At 35.8% G+C, this 21,570-nt stretch overlaps 2 protein-coding genes across 4 annotated transcripts in view; one reads left to right on the forward strand and one right to left on the reverse strand.

Moving 5' to 3' along the window:
- The window catches only part of LOC129792837 (uncharacterized), a 67,781-nt gene that overhangs the window by 32,027 nt on the left and 14,184 nt on the right, over positions 1-21,570 (forward strand). The window contains exons 3-8 of one of the 3 annotated variants that reach the window (XM_055832207.1): positions 14,861-14,945; positions 17,247-17,464; positions 18,655-18,784; positions 18,970-19,175; positions 19,869-20,450; positions 20,620-20,964. In XM_055832207.1, coding sequence (XP_055688182.1) covers positions 17,264-17,464; positions 18,655-18,784; positions 18,970-19,175; positions 19,869-20,450; positions 20,620-20,964 — 1,464 coding nt within the window. In that variant the 5' untranslated portion in view covers positions 14,861-14,945; positions 17,247-17,263. Of the gene's footprint in view, positions 1-14,860; positions 14,946-17,246; positions 17,465-18,654; positions 18,785-18,969; positions 19,176-19,868; positions 20,451-20,619; positions 21,339-21,570 lie in introns of those variants that run through there. The other 2 variants (XM_055832208.1, XM_055832209.1) reach the window with 2 other exon arrangements.
- On the reverse strand, positions 11,991-14,013 carry LOC129792839 (uncharacterized). Its single transcript, XM_055832211.1, has 4 exons — positions 13,898-14,013; positions 13,455-13,648; positions 12,262-12,337; positions 11,991-12,198 (listed from the first exon to the last, which is right to left on the reverse strand). Exons 1-4 carry the CDS (start codon positions 13,968-13,970, stop codon positions 12,029-12,031), a joined length of 513 nt encoding a protein of 170 aa, XP_055688186.1. The 5' UTR covers positions 13,971-14,013; the 3' UTR covers positions 11,991-12,028.

The following is a 21,570-nucleotide window of genomic DNA, read 5'->3' on the forward strand; positions in this document are numbered from 1 at the left end:
ACTTTATAAGATTTATCAGGACATTTAATACATTTTCAGAATACTTTATTTTTTTTAATTAATTGAAGATGAAAACTTTACCATTATAGAGAGGAGGGTCCCATACAATCCTTTTGCATAATTTTTCAGGAAAAATTTCTGTGTGCCATCCTGAATCTATTAGGTTATCGGAAAATCAAATTTTTTTCTCGGAAATTTTGAATAAAAAAAATTTTCCTCCTGATTCAGTTCTTTTCCTTCTGAACAATCAGGATCAATTCAATCACATGATAAAAATCCAAAAAAAAAATACAATACTTCTCCCTTTTCCCCTTCGTGGCTACATCAATTGTATTCACATGCCTCACACGCAATCACAAAACAATCCTCAGAGGCACATAAAAGTTCGATGGGTTAATTGAGAATTGAATGAGTCACAACCCACACATCCGACCATCAGTGAAACAAAGAATTTCCAATCAACAGAAAATTATTGATTTTTTTCATGAATCTTTCAATGGAAATTGCAACTATGTGTTGATAGCAGAGCTTTTAATTATTTCTGCAAGATTTACCTACTGCCTGAACTTTCTGTGAGCTTTTAACTATATGTGTATATTAATAGGTGCGCTTTTTTCATGCTGACGCAAAAAAATTAAAATTTCTGTGAAAATAAATTATTTAATTAGAATAGAAGAGGAAAAAGTTCACACACCAGCTCTTGTAATTAACCTATTTACTCACGAGTGAAAGCTCTCATAAATCCTCAAGCATTGCAAATTGATTGTTAGAAAGTAGCGGAGGGTTAAAAGCTCAACTAATGAAATGAAATCTTGTTTCCCTCGTCATGGTCCAGTAAAGCTAAATACCAAGTAAGATTTATTGCGAAGAGGAATGTAAATTACATAGAAGAAATATGTTTATATTGAAATAAGAGACTCTCTAAGAATGAGACATTTTTATTAAATTTTCAACGGAGAATGGGGGATGAGACTAGACTGTCTGGTATAGCCGAATGTTAGAAGAAACTTCCACTAATCAAATGAGGAATTTTAGTTCTTCATTGCTAATCGCACTGGTTAATTTCTGAAAGAGAATCTTAAAAAATATTTCTTTAACAACATTATTATATTTTCATTTGGAACATAATGGGGAATTAATAAATACAATTGAACCAATAAAAACTCCATGAACTTTAGCAGATAAATATTAAATTTAATTTTGCTTATCTTTCTCCAAGAATTCAATAAGAATGTGAACGGAATTTGAAATACGTTTCACTTGACTACTTCTACTCCGCTTATTTTTCTTTCTTCAAAATCAACTCAAAATACCAACTTCTCTCTAAATTCTTTTTGAGTGAATGCAAAGAAAAATCCATGATGGTTGTTCTTCAAGCCCACATAAGATTGGGTCTTGTATTAATTCTCCTCACAATGACTGATATTGCAAAAATATAGTAATCTGAATTTAATGTTTTTCAACTCTTCAGACAAGACATTTTCTCATCAAATCCACGTCGGAAAATCCGAATGATCAATAAATTTTCCCTAAATCATGGGTATTTTTCCATAAATGTGGGAATGTGCGTAAAGCTTAATCAGCAAGAAAACCTTCCATATACATACGTTCTAATCTTTTCATTGAGTTTCTCACAGCCATAAATCCCCAAAAAAGGAGTTAAGTCACCTCATGTGGAAGTAATTTGACGAAATTTGACGGCACACACACAATTTCCACGTGAGCAAAAGGCGCCCCTGTGAAACCTCACTATATTGGCGGAAAAACACCACCGCGTGGGATTGTTGAAATTCCTTTAGCGGAAGAATGGTAAACGAACGTGAAGGTGTAGATTTAGGGGGATGGTTTTGTGAGAAATAAGTCGTTCGCTTTGAAAATGTAACAATATATTTGAATTTTAAATCACTCTACTCGCGTAACCTGCTTTATGTCATGTCTTCGTGGATCTAGCTGAGAAATTGGGTGATGAAACTGAAGGTCCTATGGGAGGGTATGACGCACCCCCACTCACCCCAAATATACTCTCGAAAGGTGCTCCCGGCGTGTAAAATTTAATTGGGATTCGTAGCTCTTGAGCACGAAATACAATTTCATTGAAGCTCATTTTCCTAAGAAACTCACAGAGACTTTCGCACCTCCCATGAGGGATGATGACAAAAGAAAGGCGTTCCAAATACTCAAATTTTGAGTGAGAACGTGTGAAGGTGTTTTGTTTGATAATGTAGAAAATTTTGTAATATACATATGTCATTAGATTCTTTCTCTATATAGATTTACTTTTACATAAGACTTTAATCTTTAAAATCTTATCTATTTTGTGATGAAAATTTTCCGGAAAATCATCATTGTCTTGTGAATGTGAAAGCTATACCATGGGGTCTTATGGTGTCTAAACAATCATCCTTAAAGTGTAGATTGTTTAGTCTGTAGATCAAAATAAATAATTTTCAGGCTAAGATTTAAAAACTCTTTAAAAAAAATTGTTAAAAAAAATCAAACCTTAGCAAAGAAACGTCTAAAGGAGACTTCAACTGTCTTATTAGCAAAAGCATTTCAGAAAATCCACCCACAAATCCCCCATCTCGCAAGGTATCGTGGTTTGCACTTCCGTATTCCTCTTAATTTCAATATATAGCAAAGTCTATGAAATTTTCGTGTGATTAAATATTAACTCACGCTTAAAATTCCAATTAAAATATTAACTGTAAGATAATATACAATTAATTTGTAAGAATTACATGTGTTTGATGGGTGGCTATATAAGATGTGTTACAAAATGGGAAGATTCGTGCGCTCTTCATGTTCAATGGAGCATCAAGCAAATGGAATTTCCCAAGAACAGCCTCGGTTCAATTATTTTCAAATCATTGAACTGAATATTGATGTCATAAAGGAGCGCACCATACTAAACTGATTGTGTATTTATAAAACAGCAGCTTCCTCCCTTCTTGTCGTATACATACATACGTTGAGCAATTTGAGGATCGACCGTGGTCCTGCGGGGAGTCAATCTTGTGGGGTATTTTTAGATTTATCGGAAGGGATACCAAAAATAATTTTACCATCATATTTAAATTGGTGAGCGGCAATTGATGATTTCCCCAGGAGATTTGCAATTTTCCATCTTATTTTCTCAAACCAAAACCATTGAATATTTATCAATTTAGGGACTATTTCAATGGACTCTTTTGAAGATATTCATGGAAAGCTAGAGAATGAGAAACTACGATAAGACTACATACATACCTATCTATGTTTGTGGCTATTTGCATTTGAGAGAAATGTTTAGGTGAGAGCTTTTGCTTGTAAAGCTGTTGCTTTACACAAAGCTCTACCACAATTTAATCCAAATCCATTTTATTCACCATTAAATGCAATTGCCAATTGTCCAAATCATCTTCTACATCTATTGGTATAATCAATGTGAGATACTTGAGGTGTTGTAACAATCTGTATTTACTCAAAGAGCTTGAGAAGATGAAATGATTATGTTTAAATTTGGAAATTTTAGTTAAACTGAAATAGGAAGTAGTAGGGGAGAGCGGGACAAATTATCTGAGAAAAAAATGTAGGGCAAAAAATGGTCTAATGAATTGAGCTCTGTCTGGTACATAAATATTATATTTTGAGCTTTTTCCAAACCTTTAAGTCACTTTTTCCCCGCTCTCCCCTATACATTCTTTCTTGAGACCCCTATAAAAAAACTGAATTTAAAGGATGTTAAGACCGTACTTGAAAGGATTTGAGAGCTTTTTTTTCTTTCTTTCCTAAATTGAAAAACTGAATTTAGAAACTATACTGAATTTTCCACTTTGTCAATGCGAATTCATCTTTAACGTTTGCCCTTTAACTAATTGGACAATTAATTCCTATTAGCAAAGAAGCGTTGCAGAGAGACCGACACAGTAATTGCTGTCTCTTTTCCAACCAATTTTCATGAGAAAAAATTCCCCTAATTTCATAAAGGGCCACCGACCCTTTAAGCTTCTCATGGTTTTGCTGGCCTAAAGCTATATGCTTAAAGAGGATAAGTCTCTCGGCATTTGCGGTATAGGGATATTCTGACGGGAAAATTTACCCCAGACACGAGATTCTCGGAAAAAGTGTTCGCGATTTTTCACGCGCCGGAAAACAGGCAGAGTGGGTTTTTCCAACTCGGCACGGAAATTCAATTGAAAATTCACTTCATTGATCTTTCCACACGAATGATTGTGCTCCAAAGAGGCCCTCTGAGTCACCCATTCCCTCTCATTATCTCCACGGGGTTTCCCTGTGATTTTTACTAACCCCTGTCGACGGGAAAGCGGAAAATTAATGATTTCATTTATTCTTTGGGGGCAATTATGGGAGTAAAATGAAAATGAAGAGATATTTACGATGGAGACCATCTATTTTCTTGTGGAATAAATTTTAAGGATGAAAAATGGCGGTCGTGGAAAATGAAATCAAAATGTTAATCTTCAAGGAGTGACAATGTCGATTTTATGCTCTCTTGTGCTAGAAAACTCAATTTTCCAGCCGAATTCATTCTATTTGCTTTGAATATCTGCGGTGAAGATTTTTTTCTTTTTGCAAATCTATCATACATCTGACCCGAATGTTGTGCGGGGAATGCATCAAAGAGATTGTGAGTGTTCAACAAATCTCCCAAGCAAAGAGTCGCTTGATAGCCTCACATGTTTCCATCTAAATCATTTCAATTGTAATAAATAATATGCAGATGGATGAGCAACTTTACTGTGAATCATCGCGTGGAAAAATTGTGTTAGTAGCGGAGAAAAAAATTAGGTGAAACAATATTTAAAAAAAAAACAGGTTTCATTCAAGATAAAAGACAAAGTTAAAAGCATAAAGATAAATTAGGTTTGAGGAGGATCACATCAGAGAAATTTTGGATTTCTTGGACTCGTGACACGTTTTCTATTGCGGACAACAAACCCTATTATTTATTTTTATTAAAGAATTCATTAAAAACTGTTTTGTTCCCAATTGAATTGCAAAATTAATTATTGATATTCAATTAATAATATAATTTATTTCCCCTAAATCCAAATAAGTGTTTTTGGGACATATTCAATTAATTCTTAATTTGTAATAAATGCATCATATTTTAACATACAAAGCATACACAAAGCAATGTAATAACTGTCTGGAAAATTCATTAAATTTCTAACTAAATTTACGTTAGATCAAAGGCAATCTATTTGAAGATTTTAGTTAAATTGCCATAACTCCTCTCATACAGAGATTGATTGAAAGAAAATAATCAAGATGTGAAATTGAAATATTTTTGGAATATTTTTTCGTCCTGCATGCTCCAACGTTTGTTTTCAAACATCCACCATCCATTTACATGACTTTTTTTTTCTAAAGAAGAAGTTCTCTCGCATTTCTGTGATGATCCCCGACTCGATATGTTTGTGAAGAGCCGCGATATCTAAACAATCTCGCGTGAGGCGTACGGCAAAAGAACCGCGAAACGCATCCGTGGACGCAAAAATAGAGCAAGTTGTAGCTAATTCTGGTGAAGATGCGTAAAAATAGTTTCTATAGCGGCTGCAGAAATAATTCTCAAAACCAACAATTCACATTTCCTAGTCATAGGTCTTTCGCGGTGGTTTTGTTTGGGCTCTCTCTACAAAGCTTCTGTAGCTGTGATGTATGTACCCATAACAAAGAGCTGACACGGCATAGCGACAGCATGGAGAATTAATTAGTTTCTCATCTCTGTTCTACAGAGCTTTTTTTTAATACAGAATGCATCGCAATGGGTTTACTGCATGTAGGGAAATGGTGTGTTGATGAAACTCGAGAGATTTTGAGTATTTTTGCCAGTTTTCCATCGCGCGCTTTTTCCGGCCTTTTCAACCTCAATTTCAACTCTTTTCGCACCAATTGGTAAATATTGTTGATTTGCTCTTAATTTTTTCGCGATCCTCTTTTTGCTGCTTTTTCTTTTTTGGCGCGAAAGAAAAAAACTATGTCAATGAGTCTCATTTTTCACATTTAAATGAAAAGTCTTATTGTCATTTTTCCTCCATCGACAGTGGAGTTAACCCATTTTCGTTTGGGTGGAAATGTTTCGAAAAATATGATTTATTTCTGAAGATTCCTTCTTGTTGAGTTTCTATCTCTGGTTTGGAATTTAATAAAGAAGATCACTGCCAGAAAATTAGATGAGGAGGATGTACCTTTTATAATTAACTATAGCTACATATAAATGTATTTAAAGTCATTGAGGTTTATTACATTTTCAAAGAACGTTTATCTATTTCAATTTTCCAAACTACTTTCATCGTTTTCGAGAAATAATTTGATCAGCATACGTAATGCAAACAAGTCTTTTGCAACAATCTAAACACAAATTGATTAAATTGGATAAATTTATAGAATCTCTCTCACCACCCTCTAAATAAATCTCACAGAATCGAAAATATATAATTGTTGCAATCGTTGCATCTTTGATCAAACACCATGTGGATGGTGTTACCACGACGTGGTACGTAAAGGGGTTAACGCCTTGCAATACCCTGCGAAATATTTGTATGTGAAAGTGAAAGGCGCGGATGCAGATTGTTCTTCTTGGAAGACAGACTCATGATGGGTCTCAAATGACCTGCCATCCCCATCAAGTATGAGTGACTCTATGGCATCGTGCCAGAGCCTCAGAAATTGGGAGCAAAGAAGCTGCACAATACGCACCAAATTCCACCCACTGTCCCACAAATTGGGCCACACACCCCAACACCCATTCGTAACAAAAGGCTTTCTGGTCTGATCCGGTTGGTCGTATCCACTCCTTGAAGGATACCAAACTTTCCCCAACATACCATGCAAAGTCATTTAGCGTCATTCGGTGGGGTATGCTGTGCGCACAGGAAGGGCTCCTGTGGTAAAGTTCCCATTGTCTGGCCATCAAGTGGTGTATTTCAAGTTTTGAACCATTATAGCAAAAGGAGAAGGAAATTAAACACTGTTTGGTGTTTAAATAAGCAAAAACACAGGCAAGCAGTTGAATTCAATTGACGTCACATAGCCTTTCCCTCCTGATTGTTTCAGGCGAAACCCATGAAAACTTCTCTGTGTGAGCTCTCTTCGCAGTTATTCAACACTCGCATTTAAATGGATGTTTATTTAATACAATTTCCCTGTGATTTTCTCATTTTCAGTATTTTCCCGAGAAAAATGGCCATTCTGCTTCTTTTCACATTAAAAAAAATACGACGCAAGATGACGAAAGCTGCAAAGTGGTTGATGGCGCGCGCTTTTTTTCGCGCCTCAAAGTTACTCAATCCACACGAAAGCTAATCACTTCCTAGGAATTGTCTCGGAGACAGTCATCCTCTGCACGCTGTGTGAGGCATGAAAAATAAATCCACAACACCAAATAGACTGTGAAGATGTGAAATGGCAAAAATAAATGGACTCTTTCATCCCATTTTCCGCTTTCCCTCACGCCATATTTTCTCTACAGAAAAAAATCACTTTTTTTCGCACGCACTTTTAAGTGGAAATTCAGGGAGTATGTCGCGTCTCTGGTGAAAGATTTATTTCTTTCTAGGCAGATACAACAAAGAGACAAACTGATTAACATGGTAGTAAAAAAAAACTTTTGGGTTTTCCAGGAAAATTAACACTCACGCGAGTTTCTTCAACTCTGCCTCCATAGTGGAGCGTTGTAATATTTCTCTGTATGCAAAGTGAATCCCCACAGAGATCTGAGAATTTTATCATCTCTCATCATATAATTTATTATATCTCCTATTCAAGATGTTGCATTTGAATAAATTAACGTGAAAATCCACTAAAGTCTCTCTAATGTTATGTTTTAATTTGAGAAAATGTAATAGGTGTCATAACATTATACCTATTCTAGAATCTTAATGTTTGTTGAATTTATTTTTAAGGCAAAAAGCTTTAAAATATTAGAAGAACAATCAGAGCTTTTATTCACTGTTCTTTGGCACAAAAAGCACTAAAATATTATTTTTTTCTTTTTCCACTTTCAAATATTTTTCTTTCCCGAAAGCTCGATTCTGGCATGTACGTAATAACATAAAAGGAAAGGATTTTTTGTATTGTACCAGATACCTACATGTTGAATAGAATAAAATAGCTCGTATTTATTTTATTGAACATCATTGGTATGTGCTATCGAAAGAACTCTATGAACATGAAACTCTCTGTCAATCACAGGGAAAATCCCATTGTGATGGAAAACAGGGCGCGAGACGGAAGCTGGAAGACATTCCCGATATGAAACAATGTCACATCTCCATCACCCGCAGATATTTCCTGCAGAAGAGGCGAAAAGCGGAAAATCCACCCCAGAAGAAATTGTTCAATAAAATGTTTTACTATATAGCTCAATACTATATATGCGGACTTTTATTAACGGTGGATTTTCCCAAAAAGGAAATGAGATGGTGTAGCTTCCTATTTCCTAGAAATCTCCAAAGAGTGTTTTAAAATGCGAAATCCGCACATTTTACAGATGAAAAGAAAAGTACAATGCTGGAATTTATGTCTACATAACATACTTCTAATATGAAGGAGGTGAATTCGAGAAATGATGCGCAGTTAAACTCCCACAATGGGCTGTGAGAATTAAATGAACGTAACTGAATATGCATGGAATTTTTGGCGGGAAATATGATCGGCTAATCTTCATGATTGATTGTTAGATGGAAAACCTTCGGCAAGCATTGATTTTCAATCACTTTTCTTATACCCGCCCCCTTCTCCTCAAAGCATCCTCCTCATTTGATGACGTGGGCTCACCGAGCAATTAAATCTCCATTAGAGACAAAACTCCTTATTCTATTTACCATGAGGCTCAAACGAAAAATTTCTATCATGCGGCTGTGTGTAACCCACAAAACCCCATTTTTTCCGGGCGCATCTCGTTAGAAGGTTCAATAAATATTTTCCTGACACAACAAACCACAACATAAATTGCCAAAGAAAATAAGAGAAAACTCCCGGCGTGGTGTGGGAAAAACGTTTGGCGGCACGTTTGAGAAGGGAGAAAAGTGTGTCTGCTCTGTGAAAATTGTGTGTCAAATGTTTATGTTCCGAAACACGACACCACCGGTGGTGGAGAAGGAGAAGCTTTTTATCGGACCCACCTCGTGTCCCAATCATCAATCATCCCGGTTGTCTTCCATACCCTCCTTTGGCACATATTTTTCGCCCTCCTTAGAGATTTGCAAAAAGATCATTCATGGAAGACGACGATACATACATAGAACGAACTCCTTGAGTCGACTAAACGAATGAAAATTCTTTTTGATGCGTGATTTCTCAGTGGAATCCGATATAGGTACAAGAAAAATCTTTCATATAGATATTTTTCCAGATAGAAGAACTCGTTTATTTTTTTTAATGCGGAAAAACATAAGAAAATAAGTTTATAGGCAACTTCCCCTCATTTTCAATTCCTTTAAAGGATTTATAATGGTCAATGATTTTAATCATATTTGATATACAAAATCCTCTGAAAACCTTTTTTAGTTACGAGGAAAATGAATAAGATAATATATACACATACTACTTCATATCAGATTAGGCAATCTTACCCTATTTTATTTGTAAAATACTTTATCTCGTATGAATAAATCAAATTTCTGAATTTCCGTATTTCTTTTTAGAAAATACTTTCATGAATTAATCATAATGAAATCGAGCTGTAAAAAATATTTCCACCTCGGAATTCTGAAAGTCTTTCCCAATAAGCTCACCTAAATATTTTGGCTTTCTGTGAGTTGTTAAAAGCATATTAACTTTCAAATCTTTACTTCGAGACAGTTAATTAGGAGATAAAATAGTGGCGATAAAAGTCTATCCAATAATAGAGTGTCGCTATAAAAATATTTTATTAAGCCACAGAAGCAAAGAGTGAAGATTATTATATTAATAATACATGTACCATGAGCCAAAGGAATTTCTTTTTGATATTGAATTCGCAGCATTTTCCGTTCGCATTGAGAAATCATCTGATTTTCCCTCTTCTATGTGCAACATTGGCGCGTAAACATAAACGCAGAAAAATCCACTGCTGGGTGGGAGATGTGAATTGTGCAATTTGTGCTGGCACACGGACCTCGGATGGGGTGCCCAATGGGCCACTGGTGTGTATATAGCGAGATGCCATTAACTTCGAGTTTATGCTTTTTTGGCCGACGTGGCCAACATCTTGCACGCAGTGCTTTCTATTTAAATCACCATCGATATTATTTATAGCCCCGACGGAGGCCCAAAATTGCCGGCAGAGGTACGAGAAGGGTTTGCGCGGTGTGCTCAAACGTGCCGTATGTTAGAAAATTGAAATATCTATTGCAAGTTGTGACGCTTTTAGAACGCACATTCTGGTCAATTTTAGGACCACAATTGCAACACCGTACATTTATTTTTGGATCACCACCGAGAGATGTTATTGACATCAGAAGCACTGTCGTCGTCAATTTGATGAAGTCATCGCGAGGCATTTTGCAATAATCTTACATATACTCGCATGAAGCATCGCGATGCCAAGTGCTGTTGATCATATTTCAGCCAAAAATCACTTTCGTTTTTACAATCGAGGTATTCAACCTGCCACACGTTAGCATTCATCCCACAACAGCTGGTACAAATCGAATCCATTCTGCAGCCTTTATATATTCTCATAAAGCTCTACAAAGGACTAAAAGAAAAAAATCTAAAGGAATAGTAATACAAAATCTGACAAAGCGATGAATCCCATAATAATAGATAGATCTTTATTACTAAATTCTCACGAGTACTTTTCCAACAATAAATAGATCTCAAATATATATAGTCAATATATACTTACCTATACTCTTCAGAGAAAGGCACAAAAGTCGGCCACGTTTGTCTCAAATGTGGCACAAGATGGACATATGAGGCTTCCACTTGAAGAATGTGTCAAAATTGGCAAGAAAGTGGTGCAGAAAAATACTTCCAAGAATTTCATAAAGTTATCCAATACTTTCTCGCTCAATTGTATATTTTCTCAAAATAATGTTAAACCCAATTTATTCTTACTTCAACTGAAATTCAAAAACTATTTTAAAGTTTATTGCGTCTGACCTTTTTGCCAGGATTTATTTTAATGCACCGCTTGGGACTATGATTAACTTTTAGAGCGTATTCGATATCATTATTTATGACACCATGTCGGTACAGAAAACCACAATGGTTTGCAAACATAACAACACCAAATCCGCAATGAGTGAACTAATTATATTTATGGTTTTAATTTCGTTTTTGATTAATAGTAATATCTATACCAATATATCTATCTATCGTTATATACTTTATCCATTTTTAACGTTCTAAAAAAAGTTTTAAAAAATCATCCTGAATAGATTATGGGTTACTCCTCTATTAAACTGAAAATCCTGAAATTGATTGTAAAATTCTTAGCATCTGAAGAAGTAGAAAATGTGCCTTCGAAATGTCCCAAAATTGAAACCTAATTTCCTAATTATTGATTTAATTTTGCCTGCATTCAACGAAAAAATTACGATTTTGTTTTATCCTACAAAAAAATATTAAAAACTTAAAAAAAACACAAAAATTTCTTGTATATTTTTGGAGTAATTAACAAGCGGTTTGCTTGGAAAATGCCCTCATGCGGGACATTTTGAGGGAAATGGAGAAAACACGCGAGCAATGCAGTGTGTTAGACTGCACATTTTCCAAGCATTTTTGAAGCTATATGTATAAAATTGATTCCAATGCAGTGGATTTTCCCCGCATCAAGTTGGAGAAACTTCGGAGAAACCAACGAGGATGAGTTTCATGTGAAAATTAACATGTGTTGCATGTTATCATCTCCTTTGCTATGTCTCTTGAGTAATTTTCACTTATAGTGGAAAATTGCATGAGTGTTTTTTTTTAATAGAGATGTAGCATAATATTTGCACACAATTGGGAAAAGAAAAATGTTGCATTTTTAGCGAAAAAGAAAGAAGAAATTGAATCAATCGGATTGCACATAATTTTATTTAATAAAAAATAATTTTCAAATATAAGATCTCCCAATATAAATCGTTATGAGAAACATAAAAGTGGACAAGAAAATTAATTTACTTAGACTATTAATGGTACTTTGTCCAGTAAGTCCAGGTACAACAAGATTTCCTCCTGGATTCCCATCAGGTCGCCATCCAGAACCTCCACTTATACCACTTCCTAAAAGAAAAAGAATTTTTTATCCATTTTTGCGGAATTTTGTTAAAAAAAAACTCTTCTTACCATCATTGCATAAATCCGTTGTGCAGGAGCGAAAGAATGTCTTGTATGTAGCATCCTCGATTACATCGTTAAGAAACTGCAGAACAAATACATAGGAGAGAAATGTTAATGAGACAAGAAATAATTCTATATTTGATCTCTTCCGCAATTAAAGTCAAACTGAACGCCCAATTTGCCATCAAAGACGCATAATTTCAGCTGCTGAATTTCGCTTTATCCAAAAAGAAAATATTTTGTAATGGGACATATTTTGAGCAAAAGAAGGTTTTTTTTGGGTTGTATTTTTAGAGAGACTTTCTGTGCTTACGCAGCCAAAAGGTACAACATCGCATTTTGGGTGCCAATTAATCACTTTCAGGGCTCCAAACTTCGACATTTTCTATAAAAAATCTTAAATTCCCAATGACCTATACATACCGAAATAGTTACGACCTTTTAGATCAATTTTTTAAAAATACTCCATTTGATTTTAGATTTTATCTTTAGGAAGGTACTTTTACCTTAAAATAAAACTTTACTTGGCTTAAAAAGATGTTTTAATTAAAAATCTAGAAAAAACAAATAGGCCATATGTTAAATTGATAATAAACAAAATATTTTTAAAAATGAAAATGCAAAATTTTCATCAATATTTGACTATTAAAAGAGAATAATAAAAAAAACTCAAAATAAAGTTTTCAAATTTCCACTTTATTTAATCATGACTGCTGATGCTGTAAATTTATGTTTAAGCCGATTAAACACACACAAGTATTTAACGATGAGGTGCAGATTAGAAATTACAACGAATTCTTTATTATTCATCATACCGTTTAAAAAAAAACAATTTCAAAGTTCATAATTTAATTAAATTTATTATTTAAAAAAAAAAGTTTGTTATTTTCCGTTAGAATGGTAATCCAAAACGGACGTATTACATACATATTCTCGTTTATACTCTATAATCCAGATATGCATAAAATTTATTTATTATTTAATTTTTTATTGTCTAAAAATGTTAATTTTTTGCCGAAATTTAATTAATTTAATTTTAGTTTAAAAAAAAACAAACTTATTGTCCCTATTTTATGCACCGAAAATCAGCAAAGAAGATTTTCCCAGCGTATACTAAATTAATGGTTATAAATGGGTTAATTATATTTAATGAAAAAATTAGAAAGAAAATTAAACAAAAATTAAAGTGAATTCCTTACCAAAGGTTCATCTTCGCATGATCTTGAGAAGGTTAAAACTCTCCCGGCTGGATCCTGAAGTTCCTGCCTCATTATTGTACAATACCTCTTATCGCATGTAACAATATTTTGTCCAGACACTTCCTCTGGCTTGTCAATGCACACCGTATCAGTTTGCTGTCCCGCCACGTATGTACAAGCATAGCATCGTAGTGCTGAAAGATTCGTTTTGGGGGAAAGAAATGCGTGAATGCGGGATTTCTCATTGAGCATCCGAAAAAAATAAAACTTCGAGGCAATTAATGACGTCACAATTCTATTTCGGTCACGTCAACACATTTCAACACATCGAGAGCGTAATCAGCACAAAACAACCTATATAACACTAATTTGTTGCAACATTCGCGGATATTTATTTCAAACGTACCGGTGGAAATTACCTAGACTCCGCATTATAAACTTACCTTCTACTCCATGAATTTTCCATGAGGAAATGAAAATCAGAACAAATAGCCAGAGACTTTTGACACGATTCATTGCAAAACACTGACTGAGGGAAAACAATTCGAATGGACTCAATTTCTTATTTATCTCACCTTTATTTCTTCTTTATCTGCTTGGTGAAGAAGGGAAGTTCATGATAAGATAAGACACTCAATTATCTTAATATATAAAGCTGAAAAGTCTGTCTGTTTGTGGCACATGAACTCCTCCGAAACGGCTGGGCCGATCCTGATGAAATTTGGTAGGGGGGTAAAGGGGGTCAATACGAGTTGCAAGCGCTATATGGGATTCCGCCCCAACCCCCCTTTATAGCGCCCCCACTGAAAATTTGTTTTTTTCCCATTTTCTACCTGCTGATGGGTCAGATAACGGTTTTTTTTATTTTTAAAATTTTTCGGGAGTTTGCTCACACGTGATTGGGGGCTCGGGTTGACTAGTATCTTATACAAGTAAATCTAGAGGAAATAGCAATTGGCAAAATCAGCAGGTTTACCTGCTGATACAAATTCTGTATCAATTTATTTCTAAATCTCGATATATGTACTGTACATACATTATGTATATATATTTTTTGCATGGGGACTATGATTAAGAATTCTTCCACAAAGTCTTTAAGATTTTTTTTTTGTATAAAAAAATTCTTTGATCTTCTATATTTTTTTTGAAGAAGTAGAAGCATCAAGCAAAGCACAGACTTTTGTATACAATGAGGCACACCATCAAAATTCAATTTTCTTCTCATGAAAAAGATGGGAAAATTGCGGAAAATATTCCATATAAGAGTCTTAGAACGACCGCAAATGTTTTCACCACATCACTTTCCTGACATTTTCCTTCAAAAATATTTAACAAAAAAAATTCACCAAGGAAATTTCCTTAGCGGCTAATTTAATCATTTTTTCGTGTTGTTTATCCTTTTGCAGCAAAGTGGAATTTTTACCAGAGAAAACAGAAGCAATCCGCCCAGCCCAACACCTGCACCCCCTTCGACACCCCGTAGAACGAAAGGTAAGGAGGGTTACATTGTACATAAACATTAAACAATATGCCAAGGTCACGCTCTCTCTCTAAACAATTGGTCACATTTTGATGAACTCTTACGTGTGGGTGCCTAAATGCGATTTCGAGCGAAGGGGAATGGTCGTGGATATTTATTTAGAGTATTCTTTGAAAAGTAAATAAATACATTTTCGAGAAAATAATGGGTTCCTCTCTCGTAGAGAGATGTGGGGTCTGTGAGAGAGGAAATGCTTCTTGGGAAGTGAACCTACGTCAGCTTCATTTTATTTATATTTTATACTAAACTATCCAGCAACCACGTGCGGCTTTGAAGAAAAATTTTCTTTTCATTCCGAAAACTATGGAAATTACAGCGCATGTTGTCCACGTGGTTGAAATCAATGGAATCTAAATAAGGGAAATTATAAGGAATTATGTAAAGAGCGCACAATGTTGGGGAAATACAGACAATAAAACTCAATTAAAAAGAAAGCTTTCACAGAGAAAAAATATTGAAGTAGGTAGGGGAGGGCGGGGCTAATAAAGTCACTTAAGGGTTTAGAAAAAGCTCAAAATATCATATTTCCCAAACAGATAAAGTGAAATGCATAGCTCAATTCTTTAGGATATTTCTTGCCCTACAACTCTTTCTCAGATCATTTTGTTCTATCTAGCTAGGAAATATGATATTTAAGACTTTTTCCAAACCCTTAAGTGACTTAATAAAGATATAGGGGAGAGCGGGGCTAATAAGCCCCGCTCTCCCCTATATCTGGTTTATTATTCACTAAATCTTAACCTGCTCATAGAGTGGGCCCGTCAGTTTCTTAAATCGGCGATAGATGGGGCTGTGAGAAAAATAAAACACCACCTAGAGCAAAATTAATTTTTACGTTAATTTTTGCAATTAGCATCTCATTATTTTACTCTAGCTAGAGCACTTTTAAAAGATTTTAATGAAAATATTTACTGTACGTCAATATTGATCATAAAGTCAGTATAATTTTCAAAAATCTGAAAAAGCAGCATCGTTTGTTTCTACTTTATCTCCTTCCTTTTGAAATAATGTACTTTGGCACCACACCTGCCAAAAAGTCTCTAAATCCCGGATTTGTCTAAAAGAGGAAAAGGATGGATTGAAAATCCATGTGGTATTTTCGTGGTAAATCCCACCCGCAAAAGAACGTTCAAGGAAGATGATTGAACTCCTCTTCTCGGTATATAAATGTACATAATATATTTTTCCACGTGTAATAATAAATTACATTTACGTGGAGTTTACTGATGCAAATTCACTGTTTACATCCCCTCCATTATTATATTATTCTGCACAGAACAGTGTGTACTTCTCACAGATCCGTGGAGTGTGGTCAGAAAAATATGCTGAAGATTCTTGTGCGTCATTTTACTACATAAAAATGCAAATAAATTTTATGAGAATAAAATTTGCATCTTTGTTGGCTGCATTTTATGTACCACATATAGTGCAGTGCGAAGAAAAAGAGGTGATCTGTTTCATCTCGCTGTTTTATCAAAATTTTCTATGGATCATCCTGCTCTATTAATAAACCTATTAATAGGAATTTTAGTATCATAAGCAGAGATTGAATAAAATTCTTTGTTGACTCGCTTTCTTGTGAAGAAACAGATTGGATTTCTTATGAAAATAGTGGAGCTTTTCCTTTGCAGTCACTCACATAATATTTTCTTTATTTGTCAGCTTAAATATTATTTTATTGGGATTTTCTGAGAATAAATCATCGCACTAGACCCTTCCTTTTTTATCCCCCCATAAACAGTCACAGACTCCTGCGAAAACAGGCTGCACTTTGTCATGAAAACTCTATTCTGTGAGTGAGTCAGTTCCCTTTATTCACTTAAATGTCTCGAATAATTTAATATACTCGCCTGTCCACTAATTGCACATGTCCCCATGTGATGTTTCTTCGTCTTTAAACAAGCACTTAGAAGTGAAGATTATTTATGGGATTCACAAAATGTGGATATAAGTGAGATGAGAACGAGTACATATAGCAGAGCAGTTAAGAATTTGTCATTGTTTGCCGGCATATAGTGTTCATTCAACCACAATTTCTCCCACATTGCCCGCAAAACAATTTATTTGTCGCATCGAAATTATGCGAAGCGGTAATGGGATTACCATGGTAGGTGAGGATGGCTCCAAGAGAATTTGCAGCATGAGTTATTGCATGTCGTAAAAGCAAATATAGCGAGATATGTCAAGAAATGCTCATATACTGTGGAAAGCTCATTTTGTTACTTCTCTCCTTTTGTCTTCCCTTGCAAAAGCTCTGCCACACAGTGCGATGACTGTGTCCGTAACGCATGGGCAGACAACCACGACAACAACTCATCCTCATCCCTCCACCACCGCCACCATGGTTAGACCTACGAGTCCAGGAAATTCCAGTGGCTCAGAGACGGACCAAGTTACTGGAACTGCTCTACGGAGGCTCTACTTCAAGAGTGGACGACACCCAAGAGCCAGAGGACCCGCTGTACCCAAGGTGAGAATATTAAATTAATTAAACACTTAATAAAAGACAAAATTACAAAATTATTATACAATCAATTAATTGAAAGGATTTTATCCATACAAAGGTGAATAAACTCCTTTATTAAAAAAAATGGTATCATTATCAATTTTCCAAAGAAAAAATTTAAATATTATTAAACGTTGAGACAGTTTTCTATTTTTTCAGCTGGATTCTGAAAATGTCACAAAAAATATATAATGTAGCTCTCAAAATTCTCTTCATGCGAAATTTATATATTGCGAAAATTCCACCAAATCCGCAGACCCACCCACACTTTATAGGAAAAAAAATCAAAATTCTCTCTCACTTTTTTTTTGTTATGAAAATGAAAAGTGATTCCCTTGTCTAATAATAGATAATCCGTTAGGAGAAATTCCCCCTTCGGGGTATTCACTTCCTGATTGAATTCTCAAGGTAGGATGAATCATTTATTATGCAATTTCTTCTGCACGCGATTCTTCATCGCCGCCCCTCGCTGTGATTCACATTCTAATGAAGCTAAAATGCTTCGCACGAGGGTGGTGTGAGATGGAAACCAAGGTGGAGAAAATAAAAATTTAGCTTCAATGTTAAGTAAATAGATGGGGCAGAGGGAGGGGGATTTATGCTTCTCTCCATAGCAAACTCAGGGTGTTCGTGTATAGACGACGTGATTGTTGATACAGGCCGCGCTAAGAGTTTTTTTGGTATGAGATTTCTGCGTGCGAAATGTACAGAGATTCTTCTAGGAGTACGCACAAGTGTCTGGGTTGGAAAACACTTTCAGTGCGACACAACGATGGTCCGTTTGATGGTTTTTGGTGTGGAGTTGAGAGCATAGAGAGGAAAGATTTTCGAGCCAAAATGCAAATATTTACACCACAGAGAACACTTTTTTCATGGAGGAGGGGGAGGGAGGGGGTCTTTGGACGCCCTCGCAATATTTCTCAAGCACTTTTTCGTGTTCCAATGAAAGTATCCATACAATGGCAAATATTGAAGGTTTTTTTTCTCATCTTGGCCATAAATCACATCATCAACTCCTCCTTGGGTGCGCGCAGGACCCCACCACAAATCAATTTCCAATCTCTTTGATTTGTATTGGCAAAAGCTTTATTTTTGTGTATTTGCTTTTCCATTTTATATCACCATTTATTGTGCCACATGCTTTTTGGTTGCAGGTCGTCGTTATGGGTTCATCAACAACATCAAATTCTGAAGCAACAATCAACACATCCACTGAGAGTGCTTCAACTCTCACCACCAATGTTACAGCCACCGACACTGAGACGTGTGATTCCCTGGATTTTGGTGAGCTTTTTTTTAACTGAGCTTTAAATCTGAATTTAGAATAATTTTAAAGGGCTAAAATTAACATAAATAGATCCGAGAAAAAAATCATTTTAAAGAAGCAGATTTTAAACAGAAAAAGCTCTAAAAAGTTCCGTTAAATGCTATATAAGTTTCGTTCGATTTTTTCTATGACTCACCTGCAGGGGATACATCAGGGCTAATGGAGCCGCTTCTTAGCTCTCTGGATGAAGCTCCGACGACAGCAATAAGTGTCCAATCGCCGCCGCCATTGACGAATGGATGCGCCGCGGGTGAAGATAAGGAACAACGGAAGGCTGAAGAGGCAGAGGTCGGTAATAGAATTCCATCCCCAGCTCCGGACCCTCCTTTGTTGCTCAATTACGACGAGGTACGTTGGCAATCAAATTAGGCGAGCGCGATGGACTAATTGCGGTCCAGCGGCCGTATGTGGGTGTCCAAACACAATTAGTCCACACACTCTCATGAGGCACACGTTCGCATCCCTCGCACATGGCTCCTGGCTCCTGCGAATTGCTTTCGCAAGATGAGCGCTCAATTGCGAGCCCAATAAGTGGATTTGGTGTGTGCCATGTGACGAAGGGTATTTTCAAATTAGCACTTTTCATCTTTCATATGCCATCTCACGCACGAGATTGATTAATGAACTAGCACATAAATCATCAAGAAGGGCACTTTCAATCAAACACCAAGTGTTCTCGTTCTCGTAGACGTTTTACTTGTTTTTTTTTTCTTTCATAATTTCTAAATTATTGATATAGATAAATATTAATATATTTTTCAAAGCTCTAAGCATGGGAGCTTATATTGGGAGAGTCCTTGAAACTTCATTATTTTAATCATTCAAATTCTATTAATGATGAATTTATGAAAAAAGGGTTCTTTTCTATTTAAAAGAAGACATTTCATTAAATTTCCCATATTTCATGCAAAGTTTTTGTTAACGCCAACGCAAATATAAAGAATTCTCATTCCCATTAATTCATAATCATCCTCAAAGCTTATATCGCTTACAATTAATCGTTTGTTTAAAATTGAAAAACTAACCGCATAAATTCCCCAGGATCCCTCAAATCAACCAAAAACAGCTCCTGTTAGCACTCAATCTCGCTTCCCATTTGATCGTCCTCCATCTCCAAGAAGTGTACGAACATTGGAGAAGAATCAACCTCTATTCACCTTCGACGAGGAAGCTGAACACCGGGAAAGTCGTCATAGGGACCAAATTTCCGAAAAGGAAAAGAAATGCGATAAAACGATCAATGGGCGTGTTGCACTGAAGGACAAGTATGTCCTTAGTAAGCGTATGAGTGCCAAGAAGCGATTTGGTCAGACAGATTCCACCATGTTCCCCTTTGACCGTGAAGCTTTGGACTATGAAAGGATTCAGAGGGAATACTTTGCACTCGAGGAAGAGACAAAGTTCCCTTTTGATTCGGACACCTGTCTCGGGTACAATTCATCAGATAGCCCCCTTAGGGAATCTATTAAGAGATCGGAGATTGAGTTGAAGGATCGAAGGAAATATGAGGGGCCACAGGATGTCTTCCAGCAGTACACACTGTTGGCACAGCAAGAGAGCAAAATGCATTACACTGAATCCACTCCGAAGCCCACAAGAAGATCCACCAAGAGAGTAAATCCGGTAAGTTTTACCAAATCTAAAGGACATATATCAATAAAATGCAAAGAATCGATTGAAAGGGAATCTTGAATTCTTTTTTTAGCTTTGATTTTCCTTTAATTATATACATCCACTTTCACACACCTTTTGTAAAAAAAAAAATTAAAATAAAATTCTATTTTCGATGTAGGGGAATTATTCGTCAAAATACGATGCGTTCTCACCCAAGACGGATCATCCAAAATCAGTGCAAGATCACTTGGGGGGTATGTCCAAGTTTGATCAGATTGCCACAAAATTTGATCAAATGGCTCCAAAGGGTGAGTCGAGTAGCCCATCAGGCGGAGCCCATGGCACCCCATTGCCCGACCTCCGAGTGGACTTCTTCGCTGAGGAGCCAACAGCTCGCGCCGATGACGTGAACCTGGAAGATTGCCAGAAGATCATGCAGCGTGGCGATGCTATAAATGTCACGAGCAATCCACTCGATTCGGCAGTCTGTACTCAGCCACGAGCCACGATCGTTGTGCAGCAAGTACGTTTCTCTTGTTTTCATTTTGGCTATTATTAGTTGATACGATCATCTAAATTCGGACTGTGTACGTTGATCATGAATGAGGGATTTTTATTGTGAGATCATTGCGAACATTTCTCGTGTGACGACATGACAAATCCCATTATCATTTTCATTGTGGAACTATTTGAGATACTTCTCATCACACTCCTTCTGTGAACACCGTGTGAGTGCATTTTGAAGATAAAGTATTGTAGAACGTTATATTTATTACTCTGAAAGATCGCGGTGAAGATCGCAAGATCACTTTCTCAATGACGTCCCGAGAAAGTAAATTTGTGAAAATGAATAAACTATGCTGGAGATTGATGAGCCGCGCAAAAGAGAATATAAAGGTATTTCTTACCGTAACCACTGATTGCATTTTGATCTTCTTATCGGTGTAATTAAATATTGAAGATCATCTGAAGATCAAGCGTGTGATGTATGACGATATTTTGTCACGCATCCTAAAATTTCTCGTGATTCAGTGTTGTGATTAATATTTTTTTTCGCTTTACGAGAGATCACATTTGCAGACGTGAAAAATTTGAGGAGATCGTGATCTTTAGCCCGCTTTACGCAAAA

This window comes from Lutzomyia longipalpis, chromosome 3 (assembly GCF_024334085.1).
Source record: "Lutzomyia longipalpis isolate SR_M1_2022 chromosome 3, ASM2433408v1".
Taxonomy (NCBI): Eukaryota; Metazoa; Arthropoda; class Insecta; order Diptera; family Psychodidae; genus Lutzomyia; species Lutzomyia longipalpis.